This window comes from Pseudorca crassidens, chromosome 7, assembly GCF_039906515.1.
Source record: "Pseudorca crassidens isolate mPseCra1 chromosome 7, mPseCra1.hap1, whole genome shotgun sequence".
Classification (NCBI taxonomy): domain Eukaryota; kingdom Metazoa; phylum Chordata; class Mammalia; order Artiodactyla; family Delphinidae; genus Pseudorca; species Pseudorca crassidens.
This window is the reverse complement of record NC_090302.1, coordinates 33724390-33744846: the sequence shown is the minus strand read 5'-3', so window position 1 is coordinate 33744846 and position 20457 is coordinate 33724390. Positions and strand designations below refer to the sequence as shown.

The 20457-nt window shown below is 42.2% G+C and overlaps 1 protein-coding gene, 1 long non-coding RNA gene, 1 other non-coding gene and 1 pseudogene across 5 annotated transcripts in view; 3 read left to right on the top strand and 1 right to left on the bottom strand.

Moving 5' to 3' along the window:
• The window catches only part of TBC1D2 (TBC1 domain family member 2), a 42165-nt gene extending 39866 nt beyond the window's left edge, over positions 1-2299 (bottom strand). The window contains exon 1 of one of the 3 annotated variants that reach the window (XM_067743845.1): positions 1791-2299. In XM_067743845.1, coding sequence (XP_067599946.1) covers positions 1791-2165 — 375 coding nt within the window. In that variant the 5' untranslated portion in view covers positions 2166-2299. The remainder of the gene's footprint in view (positions 1-1790) is intronic. The other 2 variants (XM_067743846.1, XM_067743847.1) reach the window with 2 other exon arrangements.
• Positions 2300-2406: 107 nt separating this feature from the next.
• On the top strand, positions 2407-12361 carry LOC137227648 (uncharacterized). The gene is made up of 2 exons (XR_010944944.1): positions 2407-2570; positions 10344-12361. It is a non-coding gene; the product is annotated as an uncharacterized lncRNA (long non-coding RNA).
• On the top strand, positions 6659-10336 carry LOC137227647 (acyl-protein thioesterase 1 pseudogene; annotated as a pseudogene).
• A 5326-nt stretch (positions 12362-17687) lies between the features above and the next one.
• Positions 17688-17794, top strand: LOC137228470 (U6 spliceosomal RNA). Its single transcript, XR_010945261.1, has one exon. It is a non-coding gene; the product is annotated as a U6 spliceosomal RNA (small nuclear RNA).
• Positions 17795-20457: the final 2663 nt, after the last annotated feature.

The following is a 20457-nucleotide window of genomic DNA, read 5'->3' as shown; positions in this document are numbered from 1 at the left end:
CAAAGTCCAAGCTCCCTGGCCTGCCAAATGCCCTGCCCTCGGGCCTCTGCTCTTCCACTCCATCTTGTGGGCCCCTCTATACCCCAGGCTCCTGGGATTTGCCTGGACATTCCAGGCTGTACCATGTTTTCCTATGTTTACTCATGGGCTCTCTTGGCCTGGAATATCCTTCTCCCTCTTGTCTGCTTGTAGAAAACCGATTTTCTCTTTCAAGCGTCAAGGTGTGGTCGCCCCCTTCCCACCCCACCCCCACTCTGGCCCATGAGGCCCTCTCTGGATAGCCCCACCTACTTAGTGGAACAGACCCTTCCTGTCACAGCACCTTTCTGGTATAGACTTATCATACTGTCCCTACAGAACATTTTACTGCGCATGCCAGTCTCCCTGTCCGTCTCTCACAAGACCTTAAGTGGTTTGAGCCCCAGGGGGCAGGTCTGATTTTGTGCCACACCCCAGCGCCTAGCACAGTGCCAGGCACACACACGGGTCAATGGAATAGTAAAAGGCACGTGTTAGCGACCCTGTAGACAGCATTCAGTGTGTGGGAGCAGACACATGACCCATAAGCCAAGTAACCCTAAAATGCCTGCCCTCCTGGCCTGGAATTCCTAATTTGCATTATTTTTGCTGATCCCCCCCCCCCACCCCCCAGCCTGGTCACTAGCCTGGCCCAGACAGTAAAGTGGAACTAAAGCTGTGGGCTATATCCAGGGGGCTCAAGAGATGCCCAGTGGGCTGCAAGTAGGGGTGGAGGTGTGGGAAGACAGGGTGGGGGTCAGGGAGGTGGCAGTCTTCTGGCACACTCTCCTCTGCTGAGTGTGAATTCCAGAACTCTTAGCCCACATCTGTCTTTCCAGTTAAGTTCTAGGGCACTTCCTCTTGACATGACATGAATTTTCTGACCTTGGTTCTATCACTATGTGTGTTCATTCAACAAATAATTATTGAGGACCCACTAGATGCCAGGCTGTATTCTAGGCACTGAGATTAATTCAGCAACTTGTAGGTGCCTGTGATGTGCCAGGTGGTTACACACCCTGTTATAAATCTCACAAACTATCTAGGTACTAAGAGGTTAACTTGCCCAGAGTCACACAGCTAGTAAGTAGTTAATGTAGAATTTGAATCCAAGCCTGTATGATTTCAAAGCACATGGCCTTTGCACTGCTTCAGGCTTTCTCAGTTAAATATGATAATAAAACAAAACCTACTGATGAGAAAACAGGTTTAGACGTGCATCAATGAACAATCTAGGTTGATCAGTGAAACCTAAGTATTTATCTCCCAATCTCTGCCAAAGTTTTCTCAGCATTCACTCCCCTTGGCCACAACATCAAGAAAAGTAATTCAGGATCCGGGCCTTCGAGAGGATGGCAAAGCTCATCTTGACTATACTTCAGCCCCAAGTAAGAAAGTTAAGGGAACAGCATTGTTAGCCACACCTAAAAGTAAAAGTTTTGACACAGTACTGAGAGGTAGAAAAGCTATGGGATTCCAAGTGTGGGCTACACCACTTTTTAGTTGTGTGACCTCGGACCAGTCACTTCATCTCTTTGTGACTCAGTTTCTTGATCCGTAATATGGGTCCATCATCCCGGCTTTTGTTGTGGGAACCCAGTGAGGAAGTGGGTGTGAATGTGCTTTGGAAAGTACAAAACCCTGGACATCCAGGGTTCACTGGGCTGATCAGGGTCGGTGATTATCGTAAGTTTACTGTGACCACCCACCTGCGCCCTGCTGTGCCCTGGGATCTCATCCCGGCTGAAAAGGAAAAAAACTGCTCCATTTACCTTCAAGGTAATAATCCGGCTGGGAGTCTTGATTTCGAAAGTCCCCTCCTCGGCGTCCGCCTTGCAGTCAAAGACTGCACTGGAGAGGTCGATACTGTCCAAGGGATTTGCATCCTGCGCGGTCCGCGAATAATACAGGTGGCATTTCCTCTCGTCGTAGAAGAACCAGCGGGATTTCCAGCCCCGGATGGGCCCTTTGCCGCCAAACTTACTTAAATATCCACAGATTTTCTTGGGGGCCGTCTCCAGGGGCCGGGCGCAGCCTTCCGACTCCTTGGGAGGCAACACTTCGGGGTCCCTGGCTAAGCCGGCAGGCTCTTCGGACCCCGGGACGGGGGAACTAGACTCCGCGGGTTTCTCCTCGGTGCTCTCCATCGTCGGGACTGGAGGTCTGCGGCCCCACGCCGGTCAAATCTCGGAAACTCAGGTGATACCTTCCAAGAGGGAGCTTTCCGGACAGGGGCGGAGCCAGTGGTGACCCGCCCCCAGGAGACGACGGAGGGACGCGGCTGGCTGCGGTGTGTGCGCCTCCTTGATGGAAAGCCCAGTAGGGGCTGCTGGCCACGCCCATCCGAACCTCTCTGCAGACAGGACACGCCCCCTGCCGGCTCCTCCCACCCCGCCTTCTTCCGGCTTTTCCTCCGTGCCCGTCCGCCATCTTTACGGGGGTCAGCTTCGGGCGTGAGGCGGTCCTTGGGTTGAAGGCGTGGTGACCCTGAGCTAGGTTAACCGGCGAAAGAGAAGCTGGAAGAGACGCCGGTCCCCGACTACGCTGCTCTGGTAACTCGCGTAATGACGTGGATGGGTGGTCTCTTCTCGCGCCTTATGGGCCTCCCGCCTTTTTTCCCCAGGTGCTGCTCGGGTTACCGTCGGACGGCGGACCGCGCGGCCATTAGTTGAAAGGGACGCCCGGCTCGGTGACGCCACTTCCGGCGCCGCTCAAAGCGCGCGTGGATTGCGGGCGCTGCTAGGGGCTTATTATCCGCGGGGCTAATTTAGCACCCACGTGACTCAGCTTTGACCGCGGCGGCTTCACCTGCCTCGGTCCCAGCTCCCACTCGCCTCCTTCCCTGACTGCTCGCGTTACATGGGGTGCCCGGGCCCGGCTGCTGCTCTTCTGGAATCCAGTACCTGGACGGAGTTGGGCTCAGTAAATTGGGTAAATAAACAAGTATGTATCTAGGCCCTGACAAGCTCGGTCAACTTCATGTCTCATTCTACCTCTTGTCCTTAAGTTTCTCCCCTTCCCTCTTGTCTTAGGCGCATCCCTCCACTTGGGCTGTGGAGCCCATTTCCTTCCACCTCTTTAGGGGCATCACGGTTCTCCTCTAGCCCTTTCTTATCTCCTCTCCCTTTAGCTTCTCCCCCTCTGCAGTCCTTAAAATTCTCATTGTTGGGGGCAAATTATGCTCAGAGACTGAGATTGTCTTTGCCAGTAATTTATTTAACACCGGTTAACTGCAGGAATTATCATTTACAATAGTATTTCACAAGTCAATAGCATACAGGGTAATAATGTCTTTTAATAAGCTAATAAATAACATCAAACTGTAACAGGGCCACAAGGCTAAAACTTATGATTTCTAAGCGAAATGTTTCCTGTCTTCTCCCTCTGTTCCTGGAAACTAAAACTTACATTCTTGTTACTGTGCATTCATTGTTCCTGATTAACGTGGGCGGGCCTTCTTGCCGTTTTTGCTTGCTCCTCTTAACCCTAGCCCCAAGACTTTCCTTTAAATACACCTGCTTTCTCCCCAGAAGGCAGGATGGTAGTTTTCAGGACATCTGCTACCCTTCTTATCTGCTGGCAATCAATAAATTTGTCTTTCCTTTATCCTCAAAACCTTGTCCTTAAAAAAAAAAAAACCTTGTCCTTGTTATTCTCATTTGGCATCAGGACTAGGACCGAATTTTTGGTAACAAAATTGGCTGAACCAGCCAGGAGGCACGTCGGTGCCCCTGTGGTGTGCATCTTGCTCTCGACCTCCCACCTAACACTGTCGGAGCAGGGAGGGGTGCCCTTGCCTGTGGGAGTGCTGCCTCCTGGGGAGAGAGTGAGGGGCTGTCCCAGCGGCTGGAGCCCCATCTTACTCTCGTCTCTCTCCTTGAAAAGGACGTGGTCTCCTGTAGCTTGAACCTTCTTTGAGGAAGAGTTGCCACACCCTGTCCACTTGGGGAAGTGCCCCCCCCCCCGCCCCTTGATTTCACACTTTTGGGGAAGGTTGTGAACCTTCCAGCCTGTTAGGAGGCATTTGTGGCGCCGTTGGTGTGGAAGTCATGGTTGAGTGGGACCAGGGAACCCAGCGAAGTCGTTCTCTTTTGTTCTCATTTGAGTTTTGAAAGGTTCCTGTTTGTTTAGTTGGCCTTCGTTTTGATACATTTTGGGTTGGTTCCTTTGTTGTTGTTCTTTAGTCATTTGTCTGCTTTTAAACATGGGAGGTGCCTTTAATGCCATCTGAAAGTCCCTTGGGAAGAAGTCTGACGGAATGGCCAACTTATAGCTATAAGCCTTTGTCTAAAAGGAAAATGGGAAATGACAGCTCTATTCCATCTTGTAGTTGTTCCCTAGGGTGTATTTTACACAACCAGGGGATTTTTAGTATGCTCCTAGAAAGAGAAAGTTAAATGATGAGAATTCATTGAAGGTCTAGATCATTTTTTAATAAGATAAAACACTGGACACAGACTGCTAGACAAGTCTGAGTTTGCCTACTTTTGTCTTCTTATGAGAGAAAAACTGAAGATGTTTGGGTTTATTAGATACACATCTTTTACCACATCGAAGAAAAATTATGCTGTGAAAAAAATGTATATTTTTAGAGGTTATGGAATATGTTCTTAAGTTTGCCAGTCAGGAAATACTGGTATGACAAACAGTTCATAATTGCTTGCTTCTTGGTTTTCATTTTAAGGATTAAAAATTGTAATATATGTGCAATTAAAAACTACTAGAAATAAAAAGGGAAACATTTCAGTATGTAAATAAAGTAGGATACATGTTGTCGGTAAGAGAAGGTGAGAAGAATGGAGATATTTTCGTTAAGGGAAAAGAGTAATTTTGTCCTGAAGCTAGTTATTTCTAAATGAGGGGGAAAGAGAGGAGGACAAACTTATACGGATATAGGAAGTGACGGAACGGTTGTGGGAAAGGAACCTTGAGAAGAGTTTTATGCATGTTCAAAACTGGCTAAGATTAGATTGCATTTAAATAAGTAGATGAATTTGTTATTAAAAGTGAGCTGGTACAAGGCTGGATTTTGGTTTACTCTCTCTCTGTCAAGAGAATAGTTTTTCCTGGAATATTGAGCTGCTTTTGATAACAAACTGTAAGTTTCTTCACTTTTTTTTTTTTTTTTTTTGCGGCATGCGGGCCTCTCACTGTTGCGGCCTCTCCCGTTGCGGAGTACAGGCTCCGGACGCGCAGGCTCAGCAACCATGGCTCACGGTCTGCGGCATGTGGGATCTTCCCGGACCGGGGCACGAACCCATGTCCCCTGCATCGGCAGGCGGACTCTCAACCACTGTGCCACCAGGGAAGCCCAGTTTCTTCACTTTTTTTTTCTTCACTTTTTAAGTGATCTTTAGTGATCTATTGTAACTTTCTGTATTTGACTCAAATCTTTTATTGTTACTTTTGTTAAAATAATAAGTATTGTTTCATAGTGACTTATGATCCTATTTGACCGGGTGTTTTAAAACTTTTTGGTATTTTTGACAAACTTCCCAAGGATCAAATTCTAAATGAAGTTCTTTTAGCCTCTAACTAACTTTGGGATGTTTCAATGGGCCCCTGAGGTATCTCAGAGAGAAATTTTAAATTAATTTGAATTATTTCATATGTTAAATTACATTGGAAACATTGTCAGGTGAGTGGTAATAAACCTTTTTACGTTATATTGTATGGATAAATCTTATTAAAATAAATGTTCTAGAAATTAGATGAAGTTCCTAAAATTTGGATGTGTCCTGGTATTGTTATCAGTCATAGTTCTAGTTATTATCTTAAAATGTCGTACGTCATAGCACTCAGTTAAGCTTCTTTGTCAACTGCATTGTAATCAGATCTTTAACTGTCACCTTTATGTCTTTTGTCATTCATAGACAGTTATTATTTCACTGTGATGCTTTGCAAAACTGACTCATCTTTTTTTTTTTTTTTTTTTTCTTGTTTGCGGTACTCGGGCCTCTCACTGTTGCAGCCTCTCCTGTTGCGGAGCACAGGCTCCAGACGCGCAGGCTCAGTGGCCATGGCTCACGGGCCCAGCCACTCCGCGGCATGTGGGATCTTCCCAGACCAGGGCACGAAACCGTGTCCCCTGCATCGGCAGGCGGACTCTCAACCACTGCGCCACTAGGGAAGCCCTGCTTCATCTTTAAGACGAATCATAGAAAGGACTTTTTGACAAGTACAGCTTTTTGATAACTTTCAGATTATACTGCTGAATTGGGTAGAAATTAAACAATTCTAATGGAAACCCTGATGGTTTCATAAACTGTTAGCAAAAGGATTACATAGGCTGAGTGAACTGATGAATATGGTTGTAATTTTTTGGTTTTTATCTGAAATATTACTGGCTTTTAATCTGTGTTTTTCAGATGTAAGGAAACCTTTCCCCTTAAGTTAATTATGATTTATAACAACTTGGTAAATTATATCCTTGTAAGTAGAATTGAAGCATTTATCTTTTCTTTCTGTCTGATCCCTCCAGAGCTTGGAAACTCTTGGGTTCCCAGGAGTCTTGTCAGATAAATGAGGAAGGTCACCTCCTGTCAGGTGCAGGAATCTCAAGATATTCTAGAGACCTGGAGAAGAGAGGAATTTACCCAAATCTATAGATATCACAGGCAGAATCTGAAGGCAAGCGATTAGCATGGCATTGCTAGCCTTGAGGGGCCTTTTAAAAGTTTGATCTGGGATTCCCAATGAAAAGTTCCAGTGCAGCCAGTTTAAGAGAGCCTATATGAGCAATTACACTTATGCAAATAATCAGGCCAAGTTTATGGAAACCAGACTTACTTGGAACAAATTAGTCTTAACACATTATTATTTTTTTATAAGGTACTTAAAAATTTATTTATTTATTTATTTATCTATTTATTTATTTGGCTCTGTGCTGGGTCTTAGTTGCGGCACGCAGGATCTTCGTTGCTGCATGCATGTGCGATCTTTAGTTGAGGCACGTGGGATCTTTTAGTTGCAGCATGCGAGATCTTATTAGTTGCAGCATGTGGACTCTTAGTTGCAGCATGTGGGATCTCGTTCCCTGACCAGGGATTGAACCTGGGCCCCCTGCATTGGGAGCGTGGAGTCTTAACCACTGGATTACCAGAGAATTCCCTTTAACACATTATTGACTGGAGATTTATTAATACATCTTTTTTTTTTTTTTTTTCTTTTGCGGTACGCGGGCCTCTCACTGTTGTGGCCTCTCTCGTTATGGAGCACAGGCTCTGGACGCGCAGGCTCAGCAGCCATGGCTCATGGACCCAGCTGCTCCGCGGCATGTGGGACCTTCCCGGACCAGGGCATGAACCCGTGTCCCCTGCATCGGCAGGTGGACTCTCAACCACTGCGCCACCAGGGAAGCCCAATACATCTTTTGTTACCCGAACGTTATTGACCGGAGACTTACCAATATGTTTTTAGGGAGTGATACAGTTAACATCACTGTATGAAGTTGTTAAAGCTTAAAATTGATCAAGGGTTGGGACTTCCCTGGTTGCGCAGTGGCTAAGAATCTGCCAGCCAACGCAGGGGACACAGGTTTGAGCCCTGGTCCAGGAAGATCCCACATGCTGCGGAACAACTAAGCCTGTGCGCCACAACTACTGAGCCTACGCTCTAGAGCCTGCGAGCCACGATTACTGAGCCCACTGTGCCACAGCTCCTGAGCCTGCTCACCACAAATACTGAAGCCCGTGCGCCTAGAGCCTGTGCTCCACAACAAGAGAAGCTACCGCAGTGAGACGCCTGTGCACTGCAACAAAGAGTAGCTCCCACTTGCTGCAATTAGAGAAAGCCCGTGCGCAGCAACGAAGACCCAACACAGCCAAATAAATAAATTAAATTAATTAATTAATTAATTTTAAAAAATTGATCAAGGGTTCATTATACAACTTAAGATTGTTGTTATCGTTCACATTTTGCTCCATTAGGTTTTTGTTCCAACCTTGTGTATATTATAAACGCAAGCTTATTACTGTAAAATTTTCAAAACTTTTCATCACGAGATTTTGGGTGAAGAAGAATTTTTTGATGAGTTTTATGCAGATATTTTCTCTGATTGTCTGAGCGACATATATACTAGTGTCCCGGAAAGTGATAGTTCTTCAGAATATAGTTCTGATTCAGACGATGTGAATGTTAGACCAACAAAAAGACAAGAAAACCTTACTGATTGATTCTGGTACAGAAAGTGAAAATGAAACAGTGGTGGAGAATGCTCCTTTGCTTCTACAGAAGAGTGGATTGAAGGCAGCATTTGGCAGAAATTAGATGACTTTACAGGTGTGTCAGGTGTAACTATTGAATGCAATAACCCACAAAGTGTTAGTGAAATAACAGCATTAATTTTTGGTAACGACTTTTGTGAGTTGATCACTTCTCAAACAAACATGTATCATCAACAGAACAAAAAATCATATAAAAATTATGATAAGGCTTTAAAATGGAGTGATGTAATCAGTAGTAACATGAAGTTTCTTGGATTAATAATTTTGATGGCACAAATAAGAAAGTCACACTGGGTGCCCCTGTGGGCGGGCCGGACTTGGTGCTCACACCCCCTTGGCTGCAGCCCGGCACCCGCTCCGCCTTCCACTTCTGATGCGTGGTCGGTCGAGCTGGTGTATGTGCCACAATAACGTGTCGGCCCCGCTGCCCGCCATTGTGCCCGCCGTCCGGAAGGCCACTGCCGCGGTGATTTTCCTTCATGGATTGAGAGACACAGGGCATGGGTGGGCAGAAGACTTGGCAGGTATCAGAAGCGCCCACATCAAATACATCTGCCCGCACGCGCTGTTTATGCCTGTGACATTAAATATGAACGTGGCCATGCCTTCTTGGTTTGACATTATTGGTCTTTCACCAGATTCACACGAAGATGAAATTGGAATTAAACAGGCAGCAGAAAGTGTAAAAGCTTTGATAGGGCAAGAGGTGAAGAATGGCATTCCTTCTAACAGAATTATTTTGGGAGGATTTTCTCAGGGAGGAGCTTTATCTCTGTACACGGCACTGACCACACAGCAGACGCTGGCCAGCGTCACCGCCCTCAGCTGCTGGCTGCCCCTGCGGGCTTCCTTTCCACGGGGTCCTATCAGTGGCGTGAATAGAGACATTTCTATTCTTCAGTGCCATGGAGATTTGGATCCTTTAGTTTCCCTAATGTTTGGTTCTCTTACTGCTGAAAGGCTAAAAACATTGGTAAATCCAGCCAGTGTAACCTTCAAAACCTATGGAGGCATGATACACAGTTCATGTCAACAGGAAATGATGGATATCAAGCAGTTCATTGATGAACTCCTAACTCCTATTGATTGATGTCACTAAGAGGCTTTGTGGAGAAGTACATACCAGCATCATCATTGTAGAGTATAAACTTTTTCCTTTGTCCGGTCTTGAAACCTCTAATATTTGCAGTGTTAAAATGTTTTGCAAATACACACCAATGACACAGACTAAAATCTCCTCATGGAAAATTTATGATCTTTTAAGTTTCTATGTATGTATTTGTGTAACATGATCCAGAATATATTAGTATTAAAATAGGTGAAGCAGCTAGCTTCTTTCTCCCAAATGTAATTCAGCAAAGTAATAAAATACTGCAACCAGATTTTTTATTATGTCCCTTGAAAATTATTAGTATGCTTAATGAAAACTTGTTCAGGTATAAATGAGCAGTTAAGACATAAACAGTTTATGCATGCTGTGACTTAGACTCTGGACTTATTCCCAGATTACTTAGTCACCATGCAGTATCTGTATATATATATTTTAAATTAATTTATTTAATTTTGGCTGCATTGGGTCTTCGTTGCTGCACGCGGGCTTTCTCTAGTTGCGGTGAGCGGGGGCTACTCTTTGTTGTGGCGCGCGGGCTTCTCGTTGAGGTGGCTTCTCTTGTTGTGGAGCTTGGGCTCTAGGCGTGTGAATTTCAGTAGCTGTGATGTGAGGGCTCAGTAGTTGTGACTCGCGGGCTCTAGAATGCAGGCTTAGTAGTTGTGATGCACGGGCTTAGTTGCTCCATGGCATGTGGGATCTTCCCGGACCAGGGCTTGAACCCGTGTCCCCTGCATTGGCAGGCAGATTCTTAACCACTGCGCCACCAGGGAAGTCCGTATATTTTTATATATGTGTTCACACGTACTTAATGATTATAATACATAATAAGAATAAGGTGTTATTACATTATTCCTAATAATAGGGATAATGCTTATAAGTGTCAATAAAGAGTAATATTGCTGTCTTCAATTAATGGCCCTTTTATTTTGGGGACCACGTTTTTCTTTCCTGAATATAATTTCTATTTAATATTCTTTTTTCCTCTCTAGAAAAGAAATGTGTTCTTTCTTCTTTTTTATCCTTCATAATGGACCAAATATTGCCTACTTGCCATAGACATCTGCTGTCAGTACGTGCTGTAATTTGACATTCTGAATCACAGACGTGACGGCATTGAAAACGTACTTATACTTGTAAAAAGAAACCAGACATCCCTTCAAAGTTTCTACACTACTTCTTAAACTGGACCTTTGTCTGCTGTTTAGGCCGGCAGAGTTACTTGAATCTTCAGTCCAGGTAACGAGAATAATTCTGTGGTTGTATTTTTCTGTAATTAACTGAAAGAATAATTAAGTCATATTCTAGTATGTTCTGAAATATTTACTGATCTTACAAATTGTAATTTCTAAGATGATTTGCTCTAAGATGATTCTCCTCGTAGCATAGTTTTAGTTTACTTATTTTGCACATATGTTTGAAACCGACTGCTGTAGGAAATGAACAGTCCATTCAAAAAATTTCCTTTACTTTTTTCTGCCAATGGACTTATTTGAAATTTTCACTATAGTCAGAGTTTCTGTGCAAACATAAAAGTAGCAATTATTTGATTTTAAATAGATTTTTCAGATTATTGGTTAACATTATTTGAAAGCAAGTTTATGGGTAATAAAAGTTAGTCAGAACTCAATACATATGGTGTAGTTACCACCCAGTTTAATATGTAGCAAAAATGTACACTTGCTATTTCTGAACTGTTAATTTTTCTGCCGTATTCCAACTGACTAGAACACCGTTAGGAATGCATCTTTATAAATGGGTACTACCTGATGATGGAAATGATTTCATATGGACGGTATAGGATGTTAATAATGAAGCCGTATGTTTATGTCTGAATTTACAGTGTTCTTCTTTGTTTGTTTGTTTTTGCGGTACGCGGGCCTCTCACTGTTGTGGCCTCTCCCGTTGCGGAGCACAGGCTCCGGACGCACAGGCTCAGCGGCCAAGGCTCACGGGCCCAGCCGCTCTGCGGCATGTGGGATCCTCCTGGACTGGGGCAAGAACCCGTGTCCCCTGCATCAGCAGGCGGACTCTCAACCACTGTGCCACCAGGGAAGCCCTGGATTTACAGTTTTAAACAATCATTTACTAAGTCATTTTGCTTTTATTTTGAAGAATATAAACTGTTGTTTCACTTACACAAATCAGCAAGATCTAATTTATGGCAAGAAATATTCCATTGACATGTTGTGCTGTAACGTGGGAAAATGTAAATCTTTTTCACGGTTTCTATCAAAGTGAAATAAAATTTAATTCTGAAAAAAAAAAGAAAGAAAGTCAGTCACACTGGGAAGAACATTGGTCGACCGATCTCTTACTTGAAACACCTATCTTTCCAAAGATTATGACGAGAAGAAGGTTTGAACAAATAATGACATTTCTTCACTTTAACGATAACTCAGAAACTCCACTTCCTGCAGACAGAATTTCAAAGTTAAACCTCTTTTGGATTATTTTCTGCCAAAATTTCAATTGTTCTATGTGCCCAAACAAGAGCTATCACTTGATGAGGCAATGATAAGGTGGAGAGGACAACTCAGATTCAAAACCTGTAATCCTGGAAAACTTACAAAATATAGAATTTTGGTCAGGATGGTTAGCGAAAGTGAAATTGGATATATATGCAGCCTTGAGATTTACATGGGTGAAGGAAAGAAACTGCAAGAAACAATATTGTTGGTCCTACAACCTTATCTTGGTTCATGGCACCATATTTACCAAGACAGTTATTACAACAGTGTGCTCACATCTGAAATAAGAGAGAATCGTGGTCTACTAAACCAGTTAAAGGAGAAATCTAAAAATCTACAGCGGGGAGAAATGACATTCTTCCGGAAGGGAAAGTGATTCTTCTTATATGGAAAGACAAGAGGCTAGTCCTCATGGTGACAACTATTGAAGACACCTCCATAGCATCTACAGGAAAGGAATGCAGGAGGACTGGCCATCAGATAACTAAGCCCACTTGTATATAAGAGTATAATAAATATATGAAAGTTGATCGATCCAATCACTATCTGGCAAACTTCAGTATCCTCTGGAAAACTCGAAAATGGTTTAAGAAAGTGGGTTTCTATTTGAGTAATTGCGGTTTATTCAATGCGTTTAAAATTTATTGTAGCTTTATTGCACAGAGTAAAATGACTTACAAGCAGTTTTTGTTAGCAGTAGTTAGAGAATGGGTAACTGACCATTCTGGTGAATGTAGTGGTAGTCCTACACCTGGTCCTTCAAGCCCCCCACACAGATCCACCTTGTCGACTATCAGGTGAAATAAAAGAACATATTCTAGAGGAAATAATACCCACAGGACTAAAAAAAAAGGCTGCCGGGAATTGTAGAGTCTGCTCTTCCAGGGGAAAGCGCAATGAAACACGGTATATTTGTAATAGATGTTCTGTTCCCTTGCAGAGAGGTGCCTGCTATACTGCCTATCACACTCTAACGAAATATTAGAATGCTTTAGTAAGACGTATACAAAGTTTCAAATAAATACATTAAGTGCAAAAAAAGTTGCTGATATTTACTCAGACGCGGGTGTTTCAATATTCACTTATGTAACAAATTGCGAGCCATGGGCATTAGTTTCAGCAAAAATCCCCTGGTCAGTAATATGTTAATTTGGCTAGATTTAGTAGAAATGAGGATAAGTTAGAGAGAAAAATTATGTTTCAGTAATATACCTTTGGATATTGAAGTTTTGTATTTACTGAGGTTTTGTATTTATTCTCTACGTCCAAGATGGCTCCTTGTTACTATGTTACATTATTGTAAAGTTTAATTGAATTATTAAAATAATATTCTAAGCTTGTTTCTAAAGCAAGTTACAGTAATCTGTCTTTGGATGAAGATCAGGTGCCCTGTGACTTGCAACTAGGAGATTATGCACCTGGAAAAGACATCATTTAAAGGACTATCTCCAAATTAGACAAAAGGACCCTTATCAGGTACTCTTTAACTAGCGTATGTGCAGCAAAATTGAAAGAAATTGACTCTTTTATTTATTTATTTGGCTGCACTGGGTCTTGGTTGTGGCATGTGGGATCTTTGTTGCAGCATGCAGGATCTTTAGTGGCGGCATGTGGGATCTTTTAGTTGCGGCATGTGGGATCTTTAATTGCGACATGTGGGATCTTTTAGTTGCGGCTTGCGGAATCTTTAGTTGTGGCATGTGGGATCTTTTAGTTGCGGCATGCAGGATCTTTAGTTGCGGCACGTGACCTCTTAGTTGCAGCATGTGGAATCTAATTCCCTGACCAGGGATCAAACCCGGGCCCCCTGCATTGGTAGCATGGAGTCTTAGCCACTGGACCACCAGGGAAGTCCCTGAAGGAAATTGACTCTTCATGTTTTCCACTTAAGAAGGGCCTCTGCATTGGACTGTCTATAGAAAAGACTGCTGACCACAAATGACACCCATACCAGGATGAGAAGAAGATAACAGTAGTGGTAGGCAGCTGACCCAAAAATCTGGACCAGGCCTGTAAGAACCATCCAACTAATTTATTTATTATTATTTTAAAAATATTTGTTTATTTATTTATTTTTGGCTGCTTTGGGTCTTAGTGTGGCATGCGGGATCTTTTTGTTGTGGTGCGTGGGCTCTTCGTTGCGGCACGCGGGCTTCTCTCGGGTTGTGGCGTGCAGGTTTCTCTCTAGTGGCGTGCGGGTTCAGTAGTTGCAGCGTGTGGGCTTAGTTGCCCCACAGCAGGTGGGATATTAGTTCCCCGACCAGGGATCGAACCCTCATCCCCTGCATTGGAAGGCAGATTCTTAACCACTGGACCACCATGGAAGTCCCCATCCAACTAATTTAATTGAACTGTTTACCAAATGTTCGTCTTCCTATCAAAATGCAAAGTTATTGTTTTACTTCTAACCATACTTTTAACTCCAATGTTCAGGATGGAAAGAAAATTCTTTAGTGAAGTTATCGTCAAGAGTATAACTATTCATGACGTGTCACTGCTTGCTTTGAGTATACTGCTAAAAACACATGTACAATGTTCGAATGACAATTTGGTATAACTGATAAAGTGTAGAGCCTATAAAATGTTTCTTTGTTAGCATACATCTGAGCTTGTTCACTATGTTTGATTAGTTTTCCTCCAATGTGGATAATTAGGCATACACACACACACACACACACACACACACACACACACGCGCACACAAAAAGAGTACGCCTAGCACTGAGGGGCATGGTGGACCTAGGGCTGGCAGCAACCACCCTGGCATCAAGTGACAAATATTTTGATCATCAGTGCTTTCTATCGAAAGATTTGCAAACAAAAAGGGGAAATTATAGAATAAATGTTCACATATTGAGGTATGGCGAAGTTATTCTGGCTTTTACATGATTTAACTTAGACTAGAACAGCCTGTTTGTGACCTGTCAGAGATATGCATTGTACATCTGCTTTAACCAGTAAGAAAAAATACATTTAAAAATCAAAGTAGAGTAACTGGTTCAGGCGTCCAAAGTAGAGCTGGATGGCCATTCTGAATGTGGTTTCAGACACATTTCTGTACTACTGAGAACCTGATTGCCAACTGCAACCTTAGGGCCTCAAGGTGCTATTACAAGAAGAGGTGATGTCAAGCCAGAAAGAAAAAAAGAAAAAGCCTCTCTGCATATCTTGCAGGATTCTAGAGCATCTTTTGGGACAAGAGAATTCTTTAAAGTGAAAGTCCAGAACCTTCTCTCCTCTAATCCTCCTCAATTTTAACATTGCCCCTGTTCAGCAGGAAGTAGCCAGATGACTTCGTTGCCCTCACTCCCGTAGATATGGAAGGTTATAACTGACAGGGCCACAAGGCTAAAACTGTTTGATGCATGATTTCATTTTTTTTAAAATTTATTTTTATTTTATTTTTGGTTGCATTGGGTCTTTGTTGCTGCACGCAGGCTTTCTCTAGTTGCGACAAGCAGGGGCTCTAGGCGTGTGGGCTTCAGTAGTTGTGGCACACAGCCTCAATAGTTGTGGCTCGTAGGCTCTAGAGCACAGGCTCAGTAGTTGTGGCGCATGGGCCTAGTTGCTCCGTGGCATGTGGGATCCTCCCGGACCCGGGCTCGAGCCTGTGTCCGCTGCATTGGCAGGCAGATTCCCAGCCACTGCAGCACCAGAGAAGTCCCTGATGCATGATTTCTAAGTGAAACTGTTTTTCCTGTCTTCTCCCTCCGTTACTGGGAACTAAAACTTACATTCTTTGTTACTGATTAATGTGGGCAGGCATTCTTGTTGTTTTTGTTTGTTCCTCTTAACCCCAGCCCCAAGATTTTCCTTTAAATATGCCTGCTTTCTCCCCAGAAGGCAGGACAGCAGTTTTCAAGATGTTAGTCTGCTACCCTCCTCATTTGCTGGTATATCAATAAATTTCTCTTTTCTTTATCCTCAAAACCTTGCCCTTGTTATTTTTATTCAACGTTGGGGACAAGGACTGAATTTTCGATAACAAAATCAATGATATATTAATTTATACTGTTGTTCCAGACAAAGGGGCAATGAAAGCAATAAAGTCCAAATTTAGTTCACGTATACCCTTCTATGAGTTGGTTCCCGGTAGATTCATTCCTTCCAACTAAAAGTCGGATATCAGCTGCTGGCTTAGGTCCCAGTACCAGTGTTGGCAAAGGTTGCTTCAGAGGTTATTACTCCAGGGACCCTCACATGGCTTGCGCCACTGCCTGTGAGGACTAGTATTGCCAGGGCAGGAACGGATATCTCTTCTCTTCCTGAGACTGCAGCACAGTTTAGCACCACTGCTGACCAAGAGTTAGCCTGGCTAGGGTTAGGAGCAAGTGTCTCAAGCTTCGTGGGACTATTTGGATCAGCAAAGAGTAGCCTTGCCCAGATGGAACACCCTAGACTTGCTGATCAAACCTCTTGGTTTTTATCATTTAAAAGTCCGTCATGTGATGGATACCACTGCCATTACCTTGGTATCAATGATGTAATGCTCCTGTCCACTCCAGGTGCAAAAGCTCTGTCAGAAAGTCCTAATATCCAACTTCAAAACAATTTCATCAAAAAGAAGTTATTCACAGCAAGTTCAAACCACAGCCAACTTGTATAAAACAAGCTTTCCAAACATGGATTTGAAATCATAACAAGTTGATACATGACACTGGTCCACTCTCAGTGATAGCAATGAGAGGCAGTGGATAAAGGCGAGGGCTGTGCAGTCCATTTCCAGCACTGCAATCTTGAGTGATTTACACAACCAAGGTCTCAGTCTTCTCATCTATAAACATGGAACTAAGGAGAACATCTGTCTCTGCAGGCAGATTTAGGTGAAGTTAATGAAGCTTAAGCTCACCTGCAGGGGCTGCTCAATTTGTTATATTTATTTTCTTATTCTGAATAAGCATCCATCTTCATGTCTAACTTTGTGTTCATAATTGTGTTTTTTTCTAAGGAAGCCTTCAATACTATATAAATTCCAATCTCCATAGAACCTGAATACACTTCTATCAATATCCCCAGAGTTATTTTGGTAATTAAATAAAGTAATTTGTGTGAAGCTGTAAGCACAGAGTGTGGGGCACAGTAAATGCTCAGTAAACATTAACTATAATTAAAACAATAAAGTAGATCTCGAGGCAAAAGGCAGTAAACCACAAAGAGGATAGAAGATTATATAGTAGAATTCACACCATTGAAAACTTGGAAATACTGTAATTGCAATTGGAGATTTTAACACACCACTTTTAGCCTTTGTGAGATTTGCTAGAAAACAGCCACAGAAAACAAAGATACAGAGATCAGAATGCTATGATAAGGTAGGGTCAATTAAATAGGGATTACTTAGTCTTTTTACATTATGTTCCATGTCAAAAAGACATTTTTGGTTTCCAAAAAGATTTTGTGCCAGGAAGTACCTTGTCATTAATATTTGAAAATAATAAAAAAGTTAACAACCAAACAATCTAACCCTTAGAAATACAAACAATAAATTTTCTAAATAACTATTGGGTAAAAGGGGAAATAAAAGCTGCCATTATAAACTATTTGGTGCAGGAGGCTGGAAGACAATAAAAGCTGTACATATCAAAATTCAGCCTGAGTGCTTAGTCACTGGTGTCATATGGACTCCAGTATTAGAATTCTAGCACCAATGATTAACTGTGTGACCTTGGGACACAGACTAGAACACAGTCATTCTTGTGGGTAAGGAGTTGGAAGGGGTATTGCAGGTTTTTCAACATTTTCACCCTGTTACAGGTTGAATTGTATCTCCCCTAAATTCATATGTTGAAGTCCCAACCCCCAGTATCTCAGAACGTGACTGTATTTGGAGATAGGGCCTTTAAAGAGGTAATTAAGGTGAAATGAGTGCTCGCTTCAGCAGCACATATACTAAAATTGGAATGATACAGAGAAGATTAGCACGGCCCCTGCGCAAGGATGACATGCAAATTCGTGAAGCGTTCCATATTTTTTTATAATCCAATAAAGATGTTAAAAGAAAAAGGTGAAATGAGGTCATAAAGTGGGCCCTACTCCAATTTGACTTGTGTCTTTATAAGAAGAGGAGATTAGGACACACACACACACAGGGAAGACCATCTGAAGACACAGGGAAGACAGCCATCTACAAACCAAGGAGAGTGGCCTCAAAAGAAACCAGCCCTGTTGACACCTTGATCTTGGATTTCTAACCTCCAGAATTGTGAGAAAATTGATTTCTGTTGTTAAGGCGCTGTGTTTTGTTAGGGCAACCCTAGCAAACTAATACACTCCCCTAACAGAGTGAGCTTCCTTGGAAACCCATCCCAGGCACAGCCCATAATGGCTTAGAGCACCCATGAAAACTCTTTGAAGCTTTATTTTATAAACATAAATAGCTACAAATTCATATCAGTTTAATACAAAATATTTAATGTTGATTTCCAAAAAGCAAAATAGTCAAACCCTACTTCCAGCCACCTCCAGGCTGAGGGATGGGGGAGAGGCAGGGTGTACAGGTCCCAGCTGGGCTGGTGGGTATCAGGAAACCTGGCCAATGGAATTTTCATTGGCCCATTACAACCTTTCTGGGCTTTGGTTTTCTCATCTGTAAAATAGGGACCATGATTCCTTCCCAGGGCATCCCACTGAATGTGAAGACTAAAATGTAATGATGAAAAATTTGGGGGTTGGTCTCCCTAATCTGCAGTAATATTAACATGCTCAGAGTGGGAATTCCATGGTGGTCTAGTGGTTGGGACTCTGCGCTTCCACTGAAGGGGGCACGAATTTCATCCCTGGTCAGGAAACTAGGATCCCACAATCTGCAAAAAAACAAAAAAAAACCCCTCAGAATTGCTCCGGGGAAAAGAAGATGAAGAGGGGAGAAAAGATCTAAGTTTTAGGTTTAGGGACATTACAGGGAAACTTTTGTTAATCTAGATGCGTTAATTGTATATTTTAATGGACATACTTCTGGTTATTACATCAAAGTATAGTCAACATCCCTCAACCTTCCCCTCCTTCCCCTTGGAGGATAGTGTCAGCTGCAAAGCTAGAGGTTGTCAGAAAGCGACACCTTGTGGCCTTTGTGGTGTACTGTCCTTGCGTATATTGGGCATCCCCCAGGCTCTTTTGCTAAAGGGCTTAAAAGAGGTACCAAGTAATACCCCCTTCCCCCAACAATATATCCCAAACAGGCAGGTTAGTAATTTGACATCTTTAAAACCAATATATTTTACATTATCCTTTAACCCATTTTTTTAGTGAAGGCAAGAGAAACGGATTTTCTATCAACAAAATCATGTATTTCTTTTGTTCAATATAAAGGTCTGTTACATGCAGTAATGAACATTATGCCTTAAGTTATTTGGAGTTACCTTCATTGTTGAGTTTTTTACTTCTCTTACTATGGAACAATTTCAGTTTTCTCTTATTAAGGAAGGAGTACAGTCTTATTTAAAGTATGTTTTAAAAATTTTAGGTTTTCTGGTCAGGAAAACATCATATAATTTCTAACATTTATTTTTGAGTAATATCATTTTCAATTGATAGTAAGCCCAAAGAATTAATGCTTATTTGACACATTTTATTTTCAAATACATTATTTTATTTTATTATTTTGTTCTCCCAGCTTTATTGAGATATAATCGACATACAGCACTGCATAAGTTTAAGGTGTACAGCATAATGATTTGAATTAGATATATCATGAAATGATTATCACAGTAAGTTTAATGAACATCCATTATCTCATGTAGATACAAAATTAAATAGAAAATTTAATGGAAAAATATTTTTTCCTTGTGATGAGGACTCAGGATTTACTCTCTCAATTTTCATATATAACATACAGCAGTGTTAATTATCTTTATCATGTACATTTTATCCCCAGTACTATTTATCTTATAACTGGAAGTTTGTACCTTTTGCCTTTATCTAATCCCCCCCCTACACCCCACCTCTGGCAACCACAAATCTAATCTCTTTTTTTTATGAGTTTGTTTGTGTGATGGTTTATTTTTGAAGTATAATTGACCTATAACACTGTTAGTTCCTGGTGCACAGCATAGTGATTAGATATTTTTATACATTGCAAAATGGTCACTGCAATAAATCTATTTACACTTTGTTACCATACAAAGATATTAAATAATTATTGACTATATCTGTCACACTGTACATTTCATACCTGTGACTCATTTATTTTGCAGCTGGAAGTTTGTACCTCTTAATCTCCCTCACCTGTTTCTCTCCTCCCCCCAACCCCCTCCTCTCTGGCAACCACCTGTTTGTTCTCTGTATCTCTGACCCCGTTTCTGTTTTGTTATGTTTGCTCATTTGTTTATTTTTTATTTTTTTGGCTGCACTGCATGCCATGTGGGATCTTAGTTCCCTGACAGGGATCGAACCCATGCCTCCTGCAATGGAAGCATGGAGTCTTAACCACTGGACTGCCAGGGAAGTCCCTATTTTGTTTTTTTAGATTCCACATATAAGTGAAATTATACAGTATTTGCCTTTCTCTGTCTAATTTTTTTTCGCTTAGCATAATGCCCTCTAGGTCCATCCATGTTGTCATATATGGCAAGATTTCATTCTTTTTTATGGCCGAGTAATATTCCATTGTGTATATATGCCACATCTTCTTTTTCCA